This window comes from Lepidochelys kempii, chromosome 21 (assembly GCF_965140285.1).
Source record: "Lepidochelys kempii isolate rLepKem1 chromosome 21, rLepKem1.hap1, whole genome shotgun sequence".
NCBI lineage: Eukaryota > Metazoa > Chordata > Testudines > Cheloniidae > Lepidochelys > Lepidochelys kempii.
In genome coordinates this window covers 1,639,154-1,665,737 of record NC_136400.1, presented here as the reverse complement: position 1 = coordinate 1,665,737, position 26,584 = coordinate 1,639,154, and the positions used below count along the sequence as shown (strand labels likewise).

The 26,584-nt window shown below is 43.8% G+C and overlaps 1 protein-coding gene and 1 long non-coding RNA gene across 9 annotated transcripts in view; both read left to right on the top strand.

Moving 5' to 3' along the window:
* The window catches only part of LOC140901156 (uncharacterized), a 29,700-nt gene extending 19,316 nt beyond the window's left edge, over positions 1-10,384 (top strand). Inside the window, exon 3 of one of the 2 annotated variants that reach the window (XR_012155786.1) lies at positions 8,735-10,384. This is a non-coding gene — a long non-coding RNA (uncharacterized LOC140901156). Of the gene's footprint in view, positions 1-1,186; positions 1,432-8,734 lie in introns of those variants that run through there. The other variant, XR_012155785.2, reaches the window with a different exon arrangement.
* A 2,602-nt stretch (positions 10,385-12,986) lies between these two features.
* Positions 12,987-26,584, top strand: part of MAGI3 (membrane associated guanylate kinase, WW and PDZ domain containing 3) — a 211,910-nt gene continuing 198,312 nt past the window's right edge. For 3 of the 7 annotated variants that reach the window (XM_073319477.2, XM_073319471.2, XM_073319475.2), the window contains exon 1: positions 12,987-13,491. In XM_073319477.2, the coding sequence (XP_073175578.1) occupies positions 13,161-13,491 (331 nt within the window). In that variant the 5' untranslated portion in view covers positions 12,987-13,160. The remainder of the gene's footprint in view (positions 13,492-26,584) is intronic. The other 4 variants (XM_073319474.2, XM_073319473.2, XM_073319470.2 and 1 more) reach the window with 3 other exon arrangements.

Sequence of the window (26,584 nt, the reverse complement as noted above, 5' to 3'; positions counted from 1 at the left end):
AGGAGATTTAAGGGTCTGAATCTCTCCATTGTCTTGTATCTTGTGCAGTCATTGATGCCACCGCAACAGAGTATAAGATGCCACCCCATCAGTATGCATTGGGCATTCTGAAGGGTTTCTGTGTCACACTGCTATATCATGGGGTTCTGTATTTGAATCATAAAGTAAGGTTCACCCCTTTGCTGTGAGGTAGTACAAGGCCTGTGCACCTCGTAAGCCATGTTTTCAACACTTAAGTGAGACTTAAGTAGTGCAAGGCTTGTATTATTCTCTGCATGGGGTTGAATTTTGCCCTCAGTGACTCCTTGTTAGATCAATTCACAAGTAAGAACATTTTTTTTGTTCTAAATGCCAGCATCCCCAATTCACTCCAGAATCTGGAAATCAAACTGCTTAGTTTTCTTTTTTCTGGTTTGTGCGTAATCCCCAGAAGCAAACGTTCTGCAACTGGAACTTAGCTAACACTTAGGTGGATGATGGGTGAGTAAGAACAGAATGCAGCCTCCTCTCTCATCCCTATACAGGCTTTGCAAGGCTAAACAGGGAAAAGAGTAGTAAAACCTTATTCTGGCCAGTGAAGTCAGTAGATATGACCTGGACTGTACAGAGGGAATAAGTCTGCCAAGAAAGAAGACTGCACTTTTAGTCAGCCCTCATTTTAGCCACACCTTCACTTAAAGCAAGGAACACAGAGTTGTATCCCACGTGCCCAGCTTTCTGTGATTGCAGAAAGTGGGGTTCTGGTCTGGCATTGCTCCTTCCTGTTTCTTATATTGGAAGCCTGCGGGTTGCATTGGTATCTGTCAGAAGCAAATCTAAAGATCAGCAGTTGATGAGTGAACCGCTTTTTGTTGGGCTTTCAGGAACTCTTAAGCTGCTTACCACCATTATGGCCACCTTGGCTTCAGGAGTTTATTGGCTGAATGGGCCTTTATCTTTCCTTGTATCTATCAGCTTCCAAAAGTATCTGATTATTTCGTCACGTTTCAGACATTTAATGTCTGCCCCAGAATGAATGGCTGAGGGGTATTTGTTTGGGTTTCTCCTTCATTCATTTTGACAAGTAATCTTAGTTCATCTTTTTAACTGTGGTGGAGTGAGAACTACAGCAATCAGTAACTGCCTTTCTAGCAGGCATATGTCAATCAGTTGCAATTACATTTTTAAAAAATCTTTGATTCTTCAGGGTGAGCATTACAGGAATCGGCAAACAGGATCAGAAGTGCTTACAAACATATTGACTGAGCTATTCACAGCAACAGCAGCTGATGAAAAGGATTTTTCCTGTATCTGAGCATACCCTATTTGTTTTTAAATATTTGCAAAGACTGAAGATAGCCAAACACCAGCTGTCTATTGAAAACCTACACAACCCATCAGTTGTCCTGGCTATGTACCTATAACAGGTACCATTCAGGACCACCCATCTCAAAAAAGGTAATCAGCTTTTTTTTTAATGTATCCAATAATACTTTGCCTCTCTGCAGCTCTTGTGCTCTTCTGTGAGGCAGAATTGATGCTATTCTTGCTTATATTCGGTGTCTATATGCCATTGTGATGTGTGTAATAAAAACTCAGATTTACTCAGCAGCTTTTCTGAATACGAGATCTGGGTTGATGCTAATATACAGCCTGCTGGGTTTGATGCCTTTTCCATTCCCATGTGATGATTCTAGACACCGCAGCTTAGTCAGTCCAAGTTGACACAGATCTTTACTAATACTTACGTTTATTTTCTCAACTTTCTTACAGCTTGATTAAAATCCCCTGGTAAGATCTTCTTGTGTGGCAGCACATCTTATAATGTAAGCTAATTTATGTTGCACTTAAAAGTTTGCCTTCAAATACCTGTATCCTGGGGTCACACAATGTTCAAACAGACCATCCCAGAAAATTATGGCCACAGAATAGCAAGTGTGTAGCTTTGAACCATTCTCTTCCACCAGTGATTCATTTAGGATTCCTTAGGGGCACTCCATTCACTGAATAATTTGTTACCTACATTTGAGACATAAAGCCTCAAAGTGGAAAAACTGAGCCTGCATTTCTTCTGCCATTTCCAAGTCTCTAACGTCCTGGTCTCTAGACTGTTGTTGTTGTTATCAGTTAGCATCATAGGCCAGGTCTACACTACAAACTTACATGAGTATAACTGCATCACTCAGGGGTGTGAAAAATCCGTTATACTGACCTAACGCTGCCCCATGTAGAAAGTACTACAGGAAAATGACAGGGCTTCTCCTGTCGGCGTAGCTGCTGCCTCTTTTGTGGAGGTGGATTAACTGCGCCGATGGGGGAGAGTCTCCTGTTGGCGTAGGAGCATCTTCACTGAAGTGCTACAGTTGCATGGGTGCAGCTCTGCCACTGCACCACTTTAAGTGTAGACCTGCCCATAGTGTTTCTCCACATCACCAGTTCTTCTAGCACTTTAATAATGTTGCAGGTGGCCCATTGGCCCCTGTAGATCATGCAGGGAACATGTCATAAATCTACATATATAGCCCTGCGCTGGTGTAACCTCTTAATTTTATGCTTAGTGTTTGTTGTTGTTCTTCTAATTGGATTCCATTCCCCACAAGTATCCAGAATTAATGCCCACATTTCACACAATCCATTGAAACATACAACTTTAATGTTTTTCAGCTGTTTTCTTTTCTGGAGGTCCAGTCTTCCTTCTTACCTAAACTGGAAACATATTAGTCTGGCTGTCTTTGAGGTTAAAGCTACATTTTTTCCCTGCATGGCTTGTGCAGAGACAAGGGAGTGGAAATGCAGCAGACTGAAACTTGCGGAGTTTCCTCATAATTTCCTCCAGTGAGATTTGTCCTCCAGTAGAAGAAGCCAGAGGATTTACTCTCTAAACCCACTGTGGATCCCGATAGATCCACTTGGTGGGAAGGGAGACAAATGGCAAGGAGGAGTCACCAGAGTCAGGGATTGTTGGTGCGAGGACCCTGGGCCTAAGCAATGTTCTTTGTCTCGTTATGACTTCTTGAACGAAGTCGCATGGCCAGGGACTCGCCCGTTATTGCCACTCTCTTCCCCCACCTCCCCTTTTCACAGTAGCGTGGGGCATAGTGGTGGAATCTATTCCTTTAAATCCTTTTAGAAACGCATGTAATTTGAGCCTGATCCTGCCCGGTGCGCCATACCTCACAAGTCAGTGGGGAGCTGAGGATGTCAGCACCTTGCAGGATTGGGCCCTTTAAGGGGAAATTTGAGGCTAAGTAATCTGCATGGAACTATCTGAGGATCCTATACTGTGCCAACTGGAGCTGAGGGGAGCTTTGCCATGACTTTAGGAGCAGGATAGACCCTCTCTGTGCACTTATTGACATGTGCTACTAGGCCATGCTATGTCATGCCACGTTAACTTTTGTCAGAAACCGACCAGGGCTTCTCTTTAGAAGTGTTTTACATCAGGAAAATAATTTTGCACTTGTCCTAATGTAACACCCGAATTCCCTCTTCCTTCTCTCTGAAATAGCCTGTCTCTAATTATTATTAGAAATTGATTCGTATGATACACTTTTAATGTTTGGATTGCCTTTGAACATCAGTTGTGCAATAAACAAATTTTGTTTCCCCACCTACCAAAGCATTCCATTGATATGAAACTGTTTCTTCCTTTAGTTAGGAACCAGTACAGGCTTGAGGTCTTGTTTTTGTGAGATTTGTATATGTGCTGAATGCTGATAGCTTAAGAAAGTTTGCAGCAGCCAGTGTGTAATGCACATTGAACTGGATATATTTCTCCACTTTGATGGAGCTTTAGCTCTCTGAGATTTCAAACATTAGCACTCAGTAAATACATTGGCATTGGCACCCTGACAGCAGGATTGTCTGGCTATGTAGACTCCCTCCTCAGGCCCTATGCTACCAGCACTCCCAGCTACCTTCGAGACACCACTGACTTCCTCAGGAAACTACAATCCATCGGTGATCTTCCTGATGACACCATCCCGGCCACTATGGATGTAGAAGCCCTCTACATCAACATTCCACACAAAGATGGACTACAAGCCGTCAAGAACACTATCCCCGATAATGTCACGGCTAACCTGGTGGCTGAACTTTGTGACTTTGTCCTTACCCATAACTATTTCACATTTGGGGACAACGTATACCTTCAAATCAGCGGCACTGCTATGGGTACCCGCATGGCCCCACAGTATGCCAACATTTTTATGGCTGACTTAGAACAACGCTTCCTCAGCTCTCGTCCCCTAACGCTCCTACTCTACTTGCATTATATTGATGACATCTTCATCATCTGGACCCATGGAAAAGAAGCCCTTGAGGAATTCCACCATGATTTCAACAATTTCCATCCCACCATCAACCTCAGCCTGGTCCAGTCCACACAAGAGATCCACTTCCTGGACACTACAGTGCTAATAAACGATGGTCACATAAACACCACTCTATACCGGAAACCTACTGACCGCTATTCCTACCTACATGCCTCCAGCTTTCACCCTGACCACAGCACACGATCCATCGTCCACAGCCAAGCTCTGCAATACAACTGCATTTGCTCCAAGCCCTCAGACAGAGACAAATACCTACAAGATCTCTATCAAGCATTCTTACAACTACAATACCCACCTGCGGAAGTGAAGAAACAGATTGATAGAGCCAGAAGAGTTCCCAGAAGTCACTTACTACAGGACAGGCCTAACAAAGAAAATAACAGAACACCACTAGCTGTCACCTTCAGCCCCCAACTAAAACCCCTCCAACGCATTATTAAGGATCTACAACCTATCCTGAAGGATGACCCAACACTTTCACAAATCTTGGGAGACAGGCCAGTCCTTGCCTACAGACAGCCCCCCAACCTGAAGCAAATACTCACCAGCAACCACATACCACACAACAGAACCACTAACCCAGGAACCCATCATTGCAACAAAGCCCGTTGCCAACTGTACCCACATATCTATTCAGGGGAATAATAACAGGGCCTAATAACATCAGCCACACTATCAGAGGCTCGTTCACCTGCACATCCACCAATGTGATATCTACCATGTCAGCAATGCCCCTCTGCCATGTACATTGGTCAAACTGGACAGTCTCTACGTAAAAGAATAAATGGACACAAATCAGATGTCAAGAATTATAACATTCAAAATCCAGTCAGAGAACACTTCAATCTCTCTGGTCACGCGATTACAGACATGAAAGTTGCAATATTACAACAGGAAAACTTCAAACCAGACTCCAGCGAGAGACTGTTGAATTGGAATTCATTTGCAAATTGGATACAATTAACTTAGGCTTAAATAGAGACTGGGAGTGGCTAAGTCATTATGCAAGGTAGCCTATTTCCCCTTGTTTTTTCCTACCACCCCCCCCCCCCGACGTTCTTGTTAAACCCTGGATTTGTGCTGGAAATGGCCCACCTTGATTATCATACACATTGTAAGGAGAGTGATCACTTTAGATAAGCTGTTACCAACAGGAGAGTGGGTTTGTGTGTGGGGAAAAAAAAAACAAAAAACCTGGATTTGTGCTGGAAATGGCTACATGCATGAATGCACCCGATGAAGTGAGCTGTAGCTCACGAAAGCTTATGCTCAAATAAATTGGTTAGTCTCTAAGGTGCCACAAGTACTCCTTTTCTTTTTGCTATTACCAACAGGAGAGTGGGTTTGTGGGAGTGGGGTGGGGAGAAAACCTGGATTTGTGCTGGAAATGGCCCAACTTGATTATCATACGCATTGTAAGGAGAGTGATCACTTTAGATAAGCTATTACCAGCAGGAGAGTGGAGTGGGAGGAGAGAAAACCTTTTGTAGTGGTAAACACCCATTTTTTCATGGTTTGTGTGTATAAAAAGATCTTCTGTACTTTCCACAGTATGCATCCGATGAAGTGAGCTGTAGCTCACGAAAGCTCATGCTCAAATAAATTGGTTAGTCTCTAAGGTGCCACAAGTACTCCTTTTCTTTTTGCGAATACAGACTAACAGGGCTGTTACTGTGAAACCTAAATACATAGTGCTTCACACCGCAGTACATTAGGTAAGATCATTGTAAAGAACACATTCCTACTGCTTATCTGTAGGAGAGCTCAAATACTTAACATGTTTGCAAGCTGAAATAAGTAAATCAGAAGAGGAGGAGGAGGAGGAATGAAAGGTGAACATACTCACTGTCAGCATGGCATAAATTAGAATTAAAGTTGACAACCAGGTCTCTGAATAGACTTCAAAGTTTTCATTACAGTAGTATAGCTTTCCTGAATTCAGCTCCTGTAGTATGCATGAAGTATAAGATACAGGGGCACTAAAGAGACAGGTTTGTTGAGAGCATGAGTCTTGAATAAAGGCTGTTGGTGCTGAAATGTTGACATGTCCTTATGGGTACCTATGCGTAGAACAAAGTTTTCTTAATTCAACAATCTGAAATCACTGAATTCTTTCTGAATATTCTTTTTTTCTATGTTAAGGATTTATTCAACAAATGTCTGTGGCATTTTTACAGATTCATCATAGGTATTACAGAAATGGACACAGATTAGATTAATATGTCCAGAATTTATCTAAATCATACCCTTATTTTTTTAAATGTTAGGCTCTTTGGTCTGTTTATATATATATATATATATATATATATATATTTCCTCTTTCAACTGGGACAAAGGAATTAGACCACTCAGGTTTACTTGGTCCTTATCATAAAAATGAGAAAGCAAGACAAAAAGATAGAAGTCAAAAGTGAGACAACTAAAATCTGCATGGATTAAAATTAGTATGGGAATTACTTTATCACATAAACCAGCTCTTGTGGTATTTGTTTTTGTTTGTTTGTTAAATCCCTGGAGTCACATGAATTCACCAGAATCTCCGCTTCAAGTGTTTTTGGTTTGTTTGTTTTTTGGTTTTTTATTAGTAAATTCCAGGCTTCATGGTTGTATAGATCAGCTTGAAAATGTGAATCCTGAAGTTTCAAAACCCAGCAGGCAAATAAACTCCAAATGTACTTTTATATCCAAAAACTTTTTAAGTCAACCCCTGATTTTCTGAGGGGCCTGACGTGTGTGTGTGTGTGTGTGTGTGTATATATAAACATTTGGGGCTGGCAGTTCTGCAATCACAGATGGTTTGCACACCTCCAAACAAAATAAGAAAGCAAGATGTTAAGGAAAAAGTCCTCCAGTATAGATATCAGGTGAAACTGAATGCTCACAACTGCAAGATAATGCTGCTCATGCAACTTTTAAGACTCTATTCTTTCCCCTCTGCAAGCAGCTCTTCTGAGTGCAACTAACTTTTTTTGGTAGATTCACTGGTTTTGGTAACAGTTACCGTATGAACTGGGCATATGGGCCTGTAGCGGTGTAGAGGTTTGTACACCTCTGGAAACTACCAGAAAGGTATTATGTATACATTTGTTATAAGCACATTTCATAGCAATTTCTGAAAGATTAGTCATTTTCTAAATCTGCACAAATATTAACCATGGAAAAGGAGTTCAGAGTTCAAAGCTGTTTTGCTAATAGTCTCTGTTGTACAAACTGATGTGAACATCAGGACATATAGTTCATGAGTGGGTCAGTGAAACAAAACATTGTTTTATAATACAGTGCATGGACCCTTTGGAATCTATAGCTACCTGTTTTTCCTGTTTCATTGTATACAAAGGAATGTAAGTGTTTGAGGAATGTAAGGTCACACCCCTTTATGTTTGCAAACAATGGTATTACTACACCCTCATGGTACCAAAAGTTGAATTACAATGTGTACACTTAAACACAATAATTTTTAAAGATACTTAAGATTCGTATATCTCAGTTGAATGGGGACTTCCATGTAGTCAGCTTAAATGCAAAGCAATACTTTCAAGAAAGGAAACAAATACTCTTAAAATGTTTCAGATAGTGAGAAATATTGCAGTGAAAATATAGTTTCTAATGAAGAAAAAAAATAAATTAAGAGGGGTGAGTCATACCAGTTTGAAATCATGTGACCCAGCAGACTTTCAAATCCATAGATGATAAAACCTATTTTGAATTACCCTTGCAAACTGTAGTTGTTACTAATGTTGTTATTAAACAATTGCTCTAATGCACCCAAACTTTTACTCTAAGAACTTGCAATCTTTTAAAGTCCTGGTCCTGCAAATGTTTGTGTATGTGCTTAACTTTAAGCGTGTGATTAGTCACAGTGAAGTTAGCATATCCATAAGTGCCCCATAAAATTGAGGCCTGAATGGTACAGAGAGAAGATAAATATTACAGATTTATAAAGGAGACTGACTTCTCGTGAGCGGCATTTATATATTTATAAATTCATCTAAACAAGCTGATTGACCTGTTAAAATGCCAGGCACTAAAGAAATTCTACTTTTGGGTAAGGATGCAAGAATATTTAGAGTAGTTATATGTATTCAAGTTGGCCTGATGAAATTAATCCTCAGGGTACTTGGGGAACTAGCAGAAGCAATCTTGGAACCGTTAGCGATTCTCTTTGAGAACTTCTGAAGGATGGGTGGGACCCCAGGGGACTGGAGAAGGACAAACATAATATCTGTCTTTAAAAAGGGGACAGAGGACCTGGGGAATTATAGACCAGCCAGCCCAATTTCGATACCTGGAAAGATGCTGGAACAAATTGTTAAACAATCACTTGGTAAGTGCCTAACGGATAATAGGGTTATAAGTAATAGCCAACAGGAACTTGTTAAGAACTAATCATGCCATATTAATCTAATTTCCTTCTTTGACAGGGTTGCTGACCTAGTGGATAGGAGGCTGGTGGCACCTTAAAGACTAACGGATTTATTTGGGCATAAGATTTCATGGGTAAAAAACCCACTTCTTCGGATGCATGGAGTGAAAATTACAGATGCAGGCATAAATATACTGACACATGAAGAGACGGGAGTTACCTTACAAGTAGAGAACCAGTGCTGATGGGGCCAATTCAATCAGGGTGGATGTGGTCCACTCCCAATAATTGATGAAGAGGTGTCAATACCAAAAGAGGGGAAATTGCTTTTGTAGTGAGCCAGCCACTCCCAGTCCCTATTCAAGCCCAAATTAAGGGTGTTAAATTTGCGAATGAATTGTAGCTCTGCAGTTTCTCTTTGAAGTCTGTTTTTGAAGTTTTTTTGTTGAAGAGTGGTTACTTTTAAATCTGTTATAGAATGTCCAGGGAGATTGAAGTGTTCTACCGGACTCCTCGTTTTTGTGGATACGGACTAACATGGCTAGTGCTCTGATAGTGAATGGGGTGAAGCAGAAAATGATATACCTTGATTTTAGTAAAGCTTTTCACACACACTCATGACATTCTCATTAGCAAACTTGGGAGATGTGGTCTAAATTAAATTATTATAAAATGAATGCACAGTTTGAATATGGTTTTTCAAAGAGTAGTTAATGGTTTACTGTCTAACTGGATGTGTGTGTGTGTATCTATTGGGGTCCTCCAGGGGCCTGTCCTGGGTCTAGTACTAGTCAATATGTTCAATAATGCCTTGGATAACAGAGTGGAGCGTGTGCTTGTAAAATTTGTGGATGACACCAAACTGGGAGGGGATGCAAGTACTTTGGAGGACAGGATTAGAATTCAAAAGAACTTTGACAAATGAGAGGATTGGTTTGAAATCACCAAGATTAAATTCAGTAAAGATAAATGCATTTGATTTTAATTCCTCAGTATAGTAATTTGCACAATTACAAACTGGGGAATAACTGACTAGGTAGTAGTACTGCTGAATAGGCTCTGGGGGTGAGTGGATCGCAAATTGAGTATGAACCAACAGTGTGATGCACTTGTGAAAAGGGCGAATATTATTCAGGAGTGTGGTATGTAATTCACAGGTGCTAATTATCCTGTTTTACTTGGCACTGGTGAGGCTACAGCTGGAGTACTGTATCAGATTGTGGGCACAAGACTTTAGGAAAGATGGCTAAGTTGGAGAGGATCCAGAGGAAAGCAACAAAAATTATAAAAGGTTTAGAAAACCTGACCTATGAGGAAAGGTTTTTTTAAAAAGGGCATGTTTAGTCTTAAGGTAGACCTGATAAGTCTTTTCTTAAGTCATCAACTATGTTACAAAGAAGACTGTGATAAATTGTTCTCTATGTGAACTGAAGATAGAACACAACTAATGGACTTAATTTGCAGCAAGGGAGATTTAGGTTACATATTAGGAAAAATTCTCTAACTATAAGGGTTAACTAAATTCTGAAATAGTCTTCCATGGGAGGTGGTGGAATCCCAATCAGTGAAGGCTTTTTAGAACAGGTTGGACAAACACCTGTCAGGGCTGATCTACATGGTCCTGCCTCAGTGCAGGTGGCTGAATGAGGTTACCTCCATAGGTCCCTTCCAGCTCTACATTTCTAACATTGGTATGTTAGCCAGGAGCATGATGGATATACTAATTTGTACATAAATTCATATACACTTCCAAATAAAATAAATGTAAAAACCCATTATATGTGGCTATATTTCTCTTTTCTGAGCTGGATTAAGAGAGTGTCTTTGACTTTGGTGGCAGCAGCAACCTGTATTTCAGACACTGATTTGTCGTCCTCCTAAGGTGAGAAAGGAGAGGGTAGCCACAGGTGCCATTTGAGGACGTTGGGCACTGTGGGATGGACAGATCCTGGGATGGTGGGCAGAAAGACAGGTGTGACAGACATGGGTGGGGGGTGCCGAATGGAGGGCCATGGGTGGACACAGCAAGAGGGACAGACAGATGAGGGGGTGGATGGACAGATGGGGGGAAGCCAGATGGATGGGTGCTGGGGGGGGGCATGCAGGTGGATAGATAGCAGCAGGGGCTGACAGAGAGGCTGGGGTAGATGGACAGACATAGGAGAAGGAACAGATGAATGCTGGGAAAGTAGGCAGATGGATAGAGAGACAGCAGGCCAGACTGATGTGGGGATGGGGAAGGGAGGAGAGGAGGGACAGCATGGTGGATGAGAAGGGGGCAGACAGAGGGATCACGGACACCAGGACAGACAGACGTGGGGCTGGGACAGGTGGGGGGCAGACAGACAGCAGGACCGACAGACATGGGACTGGGGGGGGGGGGGTTGGGAAGCAGACAGACATGGGAAGGGACAGGCCAGACGGATGCAGTGTGTGTGGGGGGGGACAGCACAGTGGATGAGAAGGGGGAAGACAGAGGGATTGCGGACAGCAGGCTGGACAGACATGGGGCTGGGTGGGGTGGCTGGCAGACAGATGGATGCGGGGGGGGGGGAAGAATAGCAGGGTGGATAGCAGGGGCAGGCGGGGGGATTGCAGATAGCAGGCTGGAGCGACGCAGGGGTGGGGGGCGATGCAGAGCTGGGGGGGTGCAGGGCAGGCAGCAGGGGGGACAGACAGGGGGCTGGGCTGGGTGGGGTGGGGGCCAGACAGATGGATGCAGGGGGGGGAAGAATAGCAGGGTGGGGGTCGATGCAGAGCTGGGTGGTTGCAGGGCAGGCAGCAGGGGGGGACAGACATGGGTGGGATGGGGGGCAGACAGATGGATGCGGGGGGGGGGGAAGAATAGCAGGGTGGGGGTCGATGCAGAGCTGGGTGGTTGCAGGGCAGGCACCAGGGGGGGACAGACATGGGTGGGGTGGGGGGCAGACAGATGGATGCGGGGGGGGGGAAGAATAGCAGGGTGGGGGCTGATGCAGAGCTGGGTGGTTGCAGGGCAGGCACCAGGGGGGGACAGACATGGGTGGGGTGGGGGGCAGACAGATGGATGCGGGGGGGGGAAGAATAGCAGGGTGGGGGCTGATGCAGAGCTGGGGGGGTGCAGGGCAGGCAGCAGGGGGGGACAGACATGGGTGGGATGGGGGGCAGACAGATGGATGCGGGGGGGGAAGAATAGCAGGGTGGATAGCAGGGGCAGGCGGGGGGGATTGCAGATAGGCTGGAGTGACGCAGGGGTGGGGGCCGATGCAGAGCTGGGGGGTGCAGGGCAGGCAGCAGGGGGGACAGACAGGGGCCTGGGCTGGGTGGGGTGGGGGCCAGACAGATGGATGCGGGGGGGGGAAGAATAGCAGGGTGGGGGTCGATGCAGAGCTGGGTGGTTGCAGGGCAGGCAGCAGGGGGGGACAGACATGGGTGGGGTGGGGGGCAGACAGATGGATGCGGGGGGGGGGGAAGAATAGCAGGGTGGGGGCCGATGCAGAGCTGGGGGGTGCAGGGCAGGCAGCAGGGGGGGACAGACATGGGTGGGATGGGGGGCAGACAGATGGATGCGGGGGGGGGAAGAATAGCAGGGTGGATAGCAGGGGCAGGCGGGGGGGATTGCAGATAGGCTGGAGTGACGCAGGGGTGGGGGCCGATGCAGAGCTGGGGGGTGCAGGGCAGGCAGCAGGGGGGACAGACAGGGGCCTGGGCTGGGTGGGGTGGGGGCCAGACAGATGGATGCGGGGGGGGGAAGAATAGCAGGGTGGGGGTCGATGCAGAGCTGGGTGGTTGCAGGGCAGGCAGCAGGGGGGGACAGACATGGGTGGGGTGGGGGGCAGACAGATGGATGCGGGGGGGGGGAAGAATAGCAGGGTGGGGGCCGATGCAGAGCTGGGGGGTGCAGGGCAGGCAGCAGGGGGGGACAGACATGGGTGGGATGGGGGGCAGACAGATGGATGCGGGGGGGGAAGAATAGCAGGGTGGATAGCAGGGGCAGGCGGGGGGGATTGCAGATAGGCTGGAGTGACGCAGGGGTGGGGGCCGATGCAGAGCTGGGGGGGTGCAGGGCAGGCAGCAGGGGGGACACACAGGGGGGGCTGGGGGCAGGCAGAGGCGGGGGTGGGGGCGGGGCAGACAGCCGGGCGGACAGACAGACGTGGGGCGGGCGGACGGACGGGCAGCCGGGGACACGCCCCTTTCCAGCTCCGGCCCGCGAAAGTTCTGCCTCTGACGTCACTGGGACTGCGCTCCGCCGCGCGCGGCCCGCTGAGGGGGCGTGGCCGGCCGTGTCGGGGCTCTCGGCGTGGGGGGCGGGGCCCCTGCAGGGGGCGGGGCCGGCCGCCGCCGCCGCGCCGAGGGCAGCAGTCGGGAGGCTGCGGCGGCCGCGTTCGGAGGCGCGCGGCGCTGGGCGGCGAGCGGCCCTGTGAGGCGCGCGGGCGGCGCGCGGAGCCGGGGGCACCGCGCGCGGGCGGGGGGCGGGCGGGCGCGGCCCCCCATGGTGCGGCATGTCGAAGACGCTGCGGAGGAAGCGGCACTGGCTGAGCAAGGTGCAGGAGTGCGCCGTGTCCTGGGGGCCGCCGCAGCCCGGCGGGGCGCCTGACCCCGACCTGCTGCGGGGCGGCGCCGAGCTCGGCGAGTTCCCCTACCTGGGGGGCCGCCTGCTGCTGGGCGAGCTCGGCGGGCCCGGCCCGGCGCTGCTCTCCGGCAAGCCCCCCAGCCCCGGCGACGTGCTGCTGGAGGTGAACGGCACCCCCGTGAGCGGCCTCACCCACCGCGACACCCTGGCCGTCATCCGCCACTTCAGGGAGCCCGTGCGCCTCAAGACCGTGCGCCCAGGTGAGCCCCGCCCCGGGACCGGCCCCGGGACCATCCGCCCCCCCGCCCCGGGACCATCCTCCCCCCGCCCCGGGACCGGCCCCCAATCCCCCCCCCCGCCCCGGGACCATCCTCCCCCCGCCCCGGGACCGGCCCCCAATCCGCCCCCCCCGCCCCGGGACCGGCCCCCAATCCGCCCCCCCCGCCCCGGGACCGGCCCCCAATCCGCCCCCCCCGCCCCGGGACCGGCCCCCAATTATCCCGCCCCGGGACCATCCCCATCCCGCCCCGGGACCGGCCCCCAATCCCCATCCCGCCCCGGGACCGGCCCCCAATTAACCGGGACCGGCCCCGGCCCCCACTTATCCCGCCCCGGGACGGGGCCGCCTCACTCTCCCCGCGACGGGCCAGCACCGGCCCCGCCCCCCTGCCGTGGGGACCCGGGCGGGCCTGGCCCCGCCCCCCGGAACCGGCCTGGGGCACCCCCGGGCTTGCTCCAGTCCCCCCCCGGGGCGGGTTGGGCACACGTGGCCCTGTCTTCCTGTCCCCGGCCTCCCCCCGCTGCTGCACCGCGGAGCTCCCTGCTGAGCCGCTGGTGGGGCTGGCGCTTGAGTCGGAGTCCCTGTTTCCTGTCCCTGAGCTGCTAACGTGTCCCTTCTTACCTGGTGACGTAAGGGCTCTGGGTCTGCCACCCCCCGGCCCAGCCTGGAGGCTGGGAAGTGCCGGCTTTTCTATGGATTGGCTTAATCATTGTCCACTGTGCACTCCTCTCACTGCAAAAATAATCTCCCCTCCCATGGGGTGGGATCCTTTTCTAAGAGCCAGGCAGTCCTGGAATAAGTTCTTTTGGTGTAAAAATCCTTTCTAGCATGTGATAATCTTCAACTAGTTTATTCAGGGCTTTTTTTTTTTTTTTTTTTGCTGTCTACAGCAGATGGTTTGGCATAGCTGCCCTTAGTATTCATTATATCCAGTAACAATTTCGTAGTTGAAAATATTTGACTGACTTCATCATTGCTATTAATTTTGTTATCAGTAGATTGGGTTTATTTTGTGCAGGGATAGTGAGGTCATTGCATCTTCTAGAGGGAATCTGTTATCTTTATGTCCATTGTAATCTGATGTATGTTGTGTTGTGTTACATTGTTACTTGGATTTTAAAGCATTTCTCTCTCAAAAATTCCATGAACATTGTTCCTGGATTTTTTCCATTTTCCATTCTGTGTGAAGCTTGGGAAGGAGAAGAGTTCTTGCATCTGTCCTTTTCTATCTTCGGAGAATTCTCTGAGATAAATCACTGTTGTTGTAACTGAAGTTTGTGGTTGAGCACACATGTTCTCACACAGTCTGTCTACCCGTGGTGTGGGCCCTGCAACTTTCTCAGAACAGTGAAAGAGATTCATGTTAAACTAAGTGTTTTGTTTACCTTTTGAAAAGCTAAATGAAGAATCTCAAAAAGATCTGAAATTAAAAACATGTATTGGCTATTTGTAAAATATTGAAACTGGCTACGAGTATAATAGCAAATGTCCTTATGGAAAGTAGGAGATTCTATATTGTTGTGATTAATTTTGAACCTCTTAGATAAATATGAATGCAGAATTTAAGAAGGGATGTGCTGCTTGTATTTTAGTTTTCCTTTTATCTGATATTTACATGAGAAATGAGATTTTTTTGGCAGTTTTTCATTAAACTACAGTCAGGTGTACTAAGCACTCTGTCTTTTGTCTGTACTGAACAGCAGCTCTAAAGCACTACACAGCAAATTATAATAGCAGAGCTTAACCTTGGGGTAAGATGATTTTGAGGTAGTGATTATTCTCCTGGCTATAATTATATATGAATATATAGGTACATAGTGTGTGTCTGTTCCAGTCTGGGTGAAATTGACCGAATTAATTGCAGTGAGGCAGAATTTAAAGGGACTCTTGGATAAGTGATTGGATTGTTTTCTGACACCTTTAGCATCCCGTACCCTATTGAACCTTTCTGTTTCGGGTATAGTATGACATGTGAAGATGGGGACTGTGACTTCAGTACATTACTCGTACTGTATTTAAGTCCCAGTGTCACAAAGCCAAGAAATTGAATCTCTGCAAGCTATCTCCATAGTAATGTGTAGTTTTAAATCTCAGTTGTTGAATGGTGTCTTAGCTTTGTCTATGGTCAGAGCCAGTGCAAATGACACTATGTATCCTGAGAACATTCTTGAAATTCCCCATTCCTATTTCATGATATCGTTTTTACTTTCCAAAGAGAACTCAGCTTCCAATCATAGAATAGCATTAATTTGAATATATTGTAATTAACCAGGAATATCAGATCATTGCAATAAAATCCTCTTTACCAGCATGGATCTCAAATGTCAAGTAAATACTAAAAAGAAAAGGAGTACTTGTGGCACCTTAGAGACTAACCAATTTATTTGAGCATAAGCTTTCGTGAGCTACAGCTCATTTCATCGGATGCTAAATAGTATTACCTGCAATCACAGACTAATGATTTACAATTGTAAATCTGAAACTAATTACAGCTTCTCAAGTTCTGCACAACACAGGTATGAACTTTACAAAGTTTAAACAAATTTTAATTATGAATGTTTTATTAAAACTTCTTATTTTGTGATTCCTACAGTGTGACATGTCAATATTGTCATGATTGACTTACGCAATCTCTCATCTGTGTCTTAATTATTTTTAAGACACACCTCTATTGTTTTGTCTATTACCCGGACTCCTGGTGTAAAAGCTGACCTTGAGCAAAGCATGCTTTCATCATGAAAGTCCCGGATGACTGGAAAAAGGCTAATGTAGTGCCAATCTTTAAAAAAGGGAAGAAGGAAGATCCTGGGAACTACAGGCCAGTCAGCCTCACCTCAGTCCCTGGAAAAATCATGGAGCAGGTCCTCAAAGAATCAATCCTGAAGCACTTGCATGAGAGGAAAGTGATCAGGAACAGCCAGCATGGATTCACCAAGGGAAAGTCATGTCTGACTAATCTAATCGCCTTTTATGATGAGATTACTGGTTCTGTGGATGAAGGGAAAGCAGTGGATGTATTGTTTCTTGACTTTAGCAAAGCTTTTGACACGGTCTCCCATAGTATTCTTGTCAGCAAGTTAAGGAAGTATGGGCTGGATGAATGCACTATAAGGTGGGTAGAAAGCTGGCTAGATTGTCGGGCTCAACGGGTAGTGATCAATGGCTCCATGTCTAGTTGGCAGCCGGTATCAAGTGGAGTGCCCCAAGGGTCGGTTCTGGGGCCGGTTTTATTCAATATCTTCATAAATGATCTGGAGGATGGTGTGGATTGCACTCTCAGCAAATTTGCGGATGATACTAAACTGGGAGGAGTGGTAGATACGCTGGAGGGGAGGGATAGGATACAGAAGGACCTAGACCAATTGGAAGATTGGGCCAAAAGGAATCTGATGAGGTTCAATAAGGATAAGTGCAGGGTCCTGCACTTAGGACGGAAGAACCCAATGCACAGCTACAGACTAGGGACCGAATGGCTAGGCAGCAGTTCTGCGGAAAAGGACCTAGGGGTGACAGTGGACGAGAAGCTGGATATGAGTCAGCAGTGTGCCCTTGTTGCCAAGAAGGCCAATGGCATTTTGGGATGTATAAGTAGGGGCATAGCGAGCAGATCGAGGGACGTGATCGTTCCCCTCTATTCGACATTGGTGAGGCCTCATCTGGAGTACTGTGTCCAGTTTTGGGCCCCACACTTCAAGAAGGATGTGGATAAATTGGAGAGAGTCCAGCGAAGGGCAACAAAAATGATTAGGGGACTGGAACACATGAGTTATGAGGAGAGGCTGAGGGAGCTGGGATTGTTTAGCCTGCAGAAGAGAAGAATGAGGGGGGATTTGATAGCTGCTTTCAACTACCTGAAAGGGGGTTCCAAAGAGGATGGCTCTAGACTGTTCTCAATGGTAGCAGATGACAGAACGAGGAGTAATGGTCTCAAGTTGCAGTGGGGGAGGTTTAGATTGGATATTAGGAAAAACTTTTTCACTAAGAGGGTGGTGAAACACTGGAATGCGTTACCTAGGGAGGTGGTAGAATCTCCTTCCTTAGAGGTTTTTAAGGTCAGGCTTGACAAAGCCCTGGCTGGGATGATTTGACTGGGAATTGGTCCTACTTTGAGCAGGGGGTTGGACTAGATGACCTTCAGGGGTCCCTTCCAACCCTGATATTCTATGATTCTATGATTTCAGTTTCTCCCATCTCCACTTCACAGGGGAGGATATCATTAGAATCCCAGCACTCAGGGTCCAATTCTGCTCCCAGAAATTCCTCTTACTTAAATTTCTTGAGTAAATTTGGGAGCAGAATTGGACTTCTGCGTGTTTTTAACTATTATTTTATTATTTGGTCATTTGTTTACAGTGAAGTTGAATAGTTAATTTCGAAAGAAAGGCGAAGTCTGTGGGCCAAGACAGTGATCTTTCTAAATTATTTTTATTTATTTAATTCCAATATTCTCTCAGTTTGACAGTTTCTCTCTTACCACCGGCATGAGAAGCATTGTCCTAGTTGTAAAACAGCACACCCCATAAAATCATATATGCAGTGCTTTATAATTTGTATTGTATTAGGGCTGTGACTTGACAGTGGCAAACCCTTCTAGCAAGGAAAGGTAACCACTACAGTACAAATTGCTAGAGCAGTGAAAAGAGAACTAGCTGTTCTAATTAATACTGTTGTTTTTAGAATTCACTTTTGGAGCAAATTGAACTAGGACTTCAGCTTTTGTGTGTGTGGATACAGACTAACACGGCTACCCCCTGATATTTCAGCTAGTGTTTCCCATGACAAAATTTGCTTCCTTTCCACTCGCTGGTCCAAAATAGTCCAAATTTACTGACCTTTAGAACACTTCAAATTGCATTTATTTGTGTAGGCATATGGGGTGTTTGGGGATCTGTGGCATTCTTGGAGTGTCATTGGTCTTGAGTGCATGAGGGGTTTTGAGATGGGGATAGGTGATTTTTGTGGTGGTGGTGGGGTTGGCCTCTGATCTGCTGGTGCTGTTTGTTTTTATACGGATTGTGATTTTGATTGTCAGGGTGCCTAGTCCTTTGGGTAGGTATTTTGTTTGTATTTAAAAAAGTGAACATATAGACCAATTTAAATCAATACAGCACAGCAAAATGACAGAAAAAACATTATTTCGTTCTCTTCCAGTCATATCAAGGTAAAAATAAAAACTGGATCCTCACAAGTCAACCTACATCTTTAGTGAGAATTTCTAAGTAGGCCTTAGCGTGCCTGGAAGCTCACCAGACTGAGGCACTGTCACAACAAGAGTGCAGGGGAATTCTAAAGTTGAGGGACCTGTACTAAATATGTCCTGTCCTCATCCTCTTGACACTGAGGTATTTGTTGGTACATTTTTGAATCTTTTTGTGTCTGTACAACCTCAGTGCTGACTAGCTACCTCCATCTTTTAATCAATACGGCATTTCATTAAAGTCTGATGCTGGTGTTTCAGTAGCTTTCAGCAGTGGATCAACAGGCTGGACTTGCTTTGTACCACGTGGTGACACACAGCTCTTCATTAAGGAAAGCAATATCTTTATCTGACAGTAATGAAATCTGCATTGGATGTTTCTAGCAGGCTCGGTAATGAATCTAAAATGAAAATTTCAGGATCTAGTTTAGCTTTCTTGAAAGATATAAATGTTAATCAGACTGCACGTTGTTAACTACACATTGCGAGATATGGACTTTTTCAGTGGTGGAGAAATGTGTGTCCTCCACTCTCTTCCCTCTTTTAGTTACTTAACATGAGCACATGTAGGGTGACCAGACAGCAAGTGTGAAAAATCGGGATGGGGATGAAGGGTAATAAGCACCTATATAAGACAAAGCTCCAAATATTGGGACTGTCCCTATGAAACCAGGACAGCTGGTCACCCTAAGAACGTGCCTAGTTTTATTTGCTATGGGTTCAAGTTTAGAGCCTGCTACTTAGTTGTATAACACCTGTCCTTGGTAAGGTGGGAACAGTAGTGGCAAAGAGAAATGTGTAAGGCTTCCTCTTACTACACAGTATAAATAAATACTAAAACAGTCCTTGTCAAACATACTGGACTTGAGATGAACCCTATATTTAAAATACATTGTTATTAAAATGGTGGCTTCCTGCTAGTCCCCAGCATACAAGTGTCCACATTGTAATTGACAATGAGGCCAAGGACCAATATGGTCCATGGAGACTAAACTATTCCATCATCAACTAAAAGTGCACCCACACTTCCACATTAGATATGAGGCCTATTGGTAAGAAAGCATATAGATCAAGCTTGTGCTGCTGACTGTACTGTTGTTGTTAAGGGAATAAATGGAAAATTTCAGCCTCCACTACAGTAAAGTCAACATCTCTTAGTGCTGAGTTTACTTAAAAGTGAGCCTTCTGGCCACAGTAAGTCTCCATTTTTAGTTTCCAAAATATTCAGGCAGGTTATGAAGCCCTGCTGCCAAAGTACTGCCCAGATATTGTGAATGCCAACACTGGCCAAGTGAAGCGTAGATTATTAGTTTAGTAGCCAATGGTGTATCAAGAGTGGGTTGACACTACCATATAAAGTTCTAAAGTAGGAAGAATTGCTGATTATATGCAAAATCTTCAACTCCGAGTTTGAATAGCAGGATTATCTTTCTTCAGTCCCTTCAAGATGATAGAGCATCAGTGAAGCTACTCTGTGGCCACTATTGCAGCTTCAGGACACAGTAAGCCCTTTTGGGAAGAAATTAGTGCTGTATACAGTTGCTGTTCTTCAATCTCCCTCACTCACTGGGCACAGTAAGCACTCCCATAGAATACAGCTCTGCAATGTACAGGGACAGTGTGACTTGACACGTACTCCTTTTGCAGTGAATTTACATTGGTTCTGCTGGATTGGAAACCAGGGCAGGGCAGTATTTGCCCCTTTTGAAATAAGGTACAGAAATTTTTCTTTCCAGTAAATAGGTGGGATACTAAAAGGCTGTAGCTCTCTGAAGTGAGTTATTGGATGAATGGTATTCACCAGGCACTTCTGAACTCAAAAATTCTGTAAAGTATTTGACATATACAATAGTAAATATGCAGCAAACTCCACCAATAATTTATTTGAGGGCACAAGTCCATTTATCTTAGAAGTATGTGTACTCATACTAGATTTACTTTGTCATCCAATTTCATCATCAATTTCTTAATATGATATGGTGTAAACATCATGACATGCTCCTCTCCTTAGTTTAACATTTTTTTAAAAGTTAGCCATTAGTAGACTGTTTAAATGCTTTGGCTACGTGTGAGTGGAGGTAATGATCATCTTAATTGTTCTAGTTCTGTTCTGTTTAAGTAAATCAGACAGTATTGTATTTTGATTTACAGAACTTTTTTTTCTACAAGAGATCTCCAAATAGTTTCCCTGATAAATATCTCTCTTGGTGGGATGGTGTAAATTATTTTTTGCAAATAATTGCCATGTTTTATCTAACTCTCAAATTTGTCATTGTATTCATCACCTGATATGCAGATAAAGTGCAAAACTAGCAGAATCCACCCCTTTCAGTCTAATGACCGTAGTTCAAACCCTAACAAAAGATGATACATAAATAAGAGGAAGACTGATTCACTTGTTTAGCTTTAGGACATTTCAGTGTCTGGAATTTGGTCCAATAGTTGCTCATTCTCTGGTTCCTGGAATGGGTTAGGTCCCAGTCCTGCAAACCTGTTTAACTTAACTACCATGAGTAGTTCCATCAAAGTCAAGTCTCGTGCAAACTTTATTACTGCAAATACATGCAGTACTGGGGCTTTAGTTTTTAACATTTAGTTTTGGAGACCATAAGTCTTTTCTTACACTTTCAATCCCAGTTAAAATTCAACACTAGTGAGAACTTGTTAAAAATTTTTGCAGTATCCTTCCATTTAGTACAGATGGAAGAAAGGGGGCTGTCCTTTACCAGATTTGAGCCAAGTCTTTTTTTCTGCCAGTTCTGCAGTTTCATCTTCTAGCTGTGAAATAAATGGACAACCACAATGCCAATAAAGTTAATTGCAATCCAGTACAACTTTGATATGTATTGTTGAAAGTGCCTGACTGGCAGCCAGAGCCTCTAGTTGGTACTTAGTAGTCCAAATGTTCATACCAATAAAGGGTACCAGAACTGTACATCTGAACTCTGGTAACACAGATGGACCTGTTAGAATGGTACATTAGATTTACTTTACAACCTCTTCTGTGGTTGGGGGGAGGGATGCTTTTGCTATGCTGTTTAATTGGCTCAAAAAGAAAGAAATAGCATACTAGTCTCTCTCTTTTTGTGGGAGTGTGGTCTGTTGACTAGGGCTGGGCTACAAGTAATTGAAACTCTTAGCTTCTGTTTGTGTCTCTGCCACTCCTCTCTTGTTTGAACTTTGACAAGACACTTAACCCTATCTAAACCTCACTGCTCTCATATAGTGATCTTTACCTCATGTGATCATCTTTTTATTTAAGTGTTTTGAAATTCTCTGGTACTGTAAAAACAATCATATTAGTGTTACAGTACAGTGTTTTATTATACAGAGTGCATTATGTCTACTTTTAAGATCTCCATCTCATTGCACATTGCATCACACTTACTTGGTTTTGAATGTGCATTTATCAAATCTGCTGTTGGTATCAGGAGAAGACTTTCAAAGTCAAAAATGAGAGTTAGGAACCCGATTCTGATTGATTTTTCAGTGGGAGTTACGGAGTTACTGCCCTTCATGCCTTTGAAAATCTCACATGGGACTCTTCAATTGAAGTCTGGGATTATCATCTAGGGAAAGTTTGCATGCCCTATTTAGATTGGAGTAACCTGGTGTTAAAATGTGTCCAGTGCTAAGCAAATGTAAGTTCTTCTGCTTGTGTAGAAGTGGCTGTTTTTCAGGTTTATGCTTGGGGGTTAGTTGTATTCAACATTTTAGTATTTGTACATTATGATTTTTAACTCCACTTTTGAATCTTTTGAGTACTCTGCTGTTGGCCATTAAAAAGGGTGCAATACCATTAATATTATTAATACACGGACCACCAAACCCAGTGTTTTTTTTCTTTTTAAACATAAATGGATCTCTTAATTATTACTGTGATCTCCCATTTGTGATATAATTTGTTGCTGTAGAAAGCCCTGTGACACAGAAACTGGTCTAATATGAGTAAGATGGAAGGAGCAACAAATGTCTCTAAAAAAAACTAACATTCTTAAAACAAGGATTATGAGAAGAACACCTGAGAGTGAAACAGATGTCTCTCTAAATCTTTTTCATCATATTTTTATGACTGATTGTGAAGGGACTCCTTCTAAAGAGTATGATTGGCATTGGTAAAGTTTAGCAAGTTTACTGTCACATCTCTATAGCATATCTTTAATTGAGTATCTGTTTGAGTCCCTAAAATTACTATAGGAGGAATTGTTTTACATAAAAGTTCCCACTTTTTGGAATGCTTGGTTATTTTTCCTCCCCCCCCCCCTTTAGCATCAGGTTTATAAACTCAGAAATATTTCTTTGTTCAAGATGCATTTATGTGATTTAATTCTATCTACAGTACTTACCAAAAGTGAGGAATGTAAGTCTACGAGCTTGAATATTTTTAATTCCATATGCTTGATTAGCTGAGCCTAAGCACTGTAATAATAATAATTTAGTATTAGCTGTGCTGGTCAATTATTTTAATTTTGTTTTATTCATAATTATCCATCTTCTGTATAGGAGTTTTAGTTAGTGTGAGATCAATTTAAAAATAAACTTCAATAGTCCATTTTAAGGGTTTGTAATGTTCTCTCACTTTCTACTTTAGGTATGTCTCGGTATTGTCACCTTACTGTCTATAAGGGAAATATCATAACTCTTCTGAACAATGCACTACCATGTTACTCATTCTTTCTGCTTTGTTTGGCATTTTATTATTACCCCTATTCTCGAGTACTTTATTGTGGGTCATTGTTGTCTTCTAAATGTTCCTTGTTTTTTGCTTACCCTGACCATGTCAGTCAATTTTTATATCAGTTTTCCCCTAGAGGAGAAGCAGGTCCATCATCCATCTAAGAATAATTCTAATATTGCACTCTGACTTTGCCAGCAGAGAGGCTTAGACTAGTAATGTCCATGCTCTCCATGTAGAACCAAAGCTCTATGCGGCGTACCCCATCATGCGGAGCCTCTTGCAGTCTTGATAGACATCTTGACGTTTACTAGCTGAAGAATAGACTATTTACAGTGCATAGAAAAACTGATTTTATTTTAATTTTATTAATCAGAAAGGATGGTGTTCTAGAATGCATTTTTTAAAGCTAGTTGTTTGAAATTTGGTGAATATCTTAACTATGTAACTAGAAAAGTTATTACCTCTTGGATAATTAATTACTAAAACTAGTAGAATACAGAATTCAGTACATTGTAAAGCCATGTCTTCTATATGTATAAATTCAAGATTTTACAACTTTTATTATGACAGTTGTCTTACCAACTCAAAGGTTAGTTTCCTTCTTTGACACGGAAATGTCATAAAATGGAAGAGTAATGCACACGACATGACACTTGCTAATTTTTCGAATGCTTCTTTAATGATTGATCTAATCTCTTCACAATGTTCTTCACCCTGAAATATCCTAATACACTTTTTAACGAATAATATTACCCACAAATTAAATGCTGTCCTATTGGATAGAACATGGGAGCTGTGTAGAGATCTTACTTCAGTGGGAATTAAGGGTATGTAGCAGGTTCAGGTCCTAACAGTACACAGCACTTTCATATGTATATGGAAGAAAAATGCTTCATCACTTTGAATTGCAGAGTTTTCCAGGGCCAAGCCTACTCTTGGCTCACAAATTCTGAGATCCCATTTTGTCTTTATTTTGTGCTAATTACCTATGAGTTTTGTTTATGTAAAAATAAAATGAAACTTAAAGCATGAGGGCACTGATATGCACTCTTGAGAGTAGGGGGTTCTTATTGCTTGGTGTTTTTGTAACTAAAATGTAGATTTGTGGTAGTCCATAAGAAATAAAAAATGCAAAGGCTAGAAACTGGCTACCAACAAAAATGAAAATGACCTGTCCATTTTCATTGTCCAAGTTGGAAAGTGTGTGCGTTGGGAGGGGGCTACAGCTTAAGTGGTGAAAAATAAATTAGATTTTTTTATCTATTATGTCTCTGAATGGCTGTTCTGTTATATCTGCTATTCCACTTTTTAGCCTGCAACCTGTGCCACTTGGAGTTGTTTTAAGTCCATTCAGATTTATTTAGCGTGATATCTCATTGCTATAGAGCAGGGGTTCTCAAACTGTGGTCCGCGAGCTCCATTCAGGTGGTCTGCAGATGGTTTTTTCTAAGGTGTGCGCCTGGGTGGTTGCACACACGAGAACGAAGGGCCACCCACCTAATTAGTGGAGCCGGACAGGCGTGGCTCCACTAATTAGGTGCCTGGACCCTGGAGAAGACGCACATGGAAGGTGAGGTGGTGGCTTTTGGGGGAATTATAGTTTTTTTTAAAACCTTCTTTTTGTAAATTTCACACCAGGCCATATTTTAACATCCATTAGTATATTAATCCACCTGTTGGTTCATTTTACACCAGCAACTGGGCTATGGGAAAATATGCATTCCATACAGATCGATAGTCTCATTTTTCCTCTAGTATATCATAGAATCATAGAAGATTAGGATTGGAAGAGACCTCAGGAGGCATCTATTCCGACCCCCTGCTGAAAGCATCCCCAGCTGTATATGGACTATCCCAACTATATATACTGATTTGAGCTATATTCTGTTAAAAATGATACAGCAGTGCAGGATTCTGGTTTGAAGGTAGCTGGCACAATTTACAGTATCTTCAGATTTTTAATTTAGAGGAAACTTGCAGCCTAAATGTGAAAAGTTTGTGCATGGTGAGTGTGTGAAGGTTTGGAAAGTTGTGAGTATTGTGCCATTTGATCAGCCATTATACCAAACTATTATTTTGACTAAGAACCCTGGCCTTTTTAAAATTCCCATCATGCAGCTTGAATTTTTATATTAAATTTAACATCTTGTTGTAATGTGACATGGGTGAATGGTCTATCAGAAAAGAAGGTTGGATGATCTCTGAGGGCAGTAGTAAATGTGGTAACTGAGTTAACTGTTGGGAAATATGCCATTCAATATGACTGTCATCTTGTACCTCTCAATAAACTGACTTGATTGAAACAAAGATAAAAAGTAACTTTTTTGCATAGCATAGGAATTAAATGCTGGTTTTTGATGTTGCTGTAGTTGAAAGTTGGTGAACATTTCTGTTAAATCCTAATTACAAGTGGTTTAATATCTCTGCTACTTCAAAATTCAGAGTTAAAATACTGAAACTGTAGTCTGAAATGCATATTTTATTTGGAGTGGGAGAGGGTTTGGGAGTCTGTAGTGTTTCATAGTTACTTGGCTTTATTGCTAATTGAAAAAACTAGATCAAATGGGTTTTTGCCAAATTTTGGTAGAAGATCTTTTGAAAGAAAAGGTACATTTACAGTTAGTTCATTCTTAAAATAAGTTTATCAGACAGCAGATTCTTTCCTCCTGGTATATTTTAAATAACAAAATAGTTCTAAAAGTTTTCACTGTCTAAGGATAGGTTTCAGAGTAACAGCCGTGTTAGTCTGTATTCGCAAAAAGAAAAGGAGTACTTGTGGCACCTTAGTGACTAACCAATGCTGGAAATGGCCCACCTGATGATCACTTTAGATAAGCTATTACCAGCAGGACAGTAGGGTGGGAGGAGGTATTGTTTCATATTCTCTGTGTATATATAAAGTCTGCTGCAGTTTCCACGATATGCATCTGATGAAGTGAGCTGTAGCTCACGAAAGCTTATGCTCTAATAAATTGGTTAGTCTCTAAGGTGCCACAAGTTCTCCTTTTCTTTTTGTCTAAGGATAGTGGCTACCATTCTTAACATTTCTGGGATTGTACAAATACCTCTCAGCATAAATAAGGTTGAGGAGGGATTATCAGCAGCCTTACTTCTACTGATCATATTAACTGAAAGTCATTTTCTAACACGCAGTGAAATCAGGGTCTACCATTTACATAGCATGTTCTTTGAGTAGCA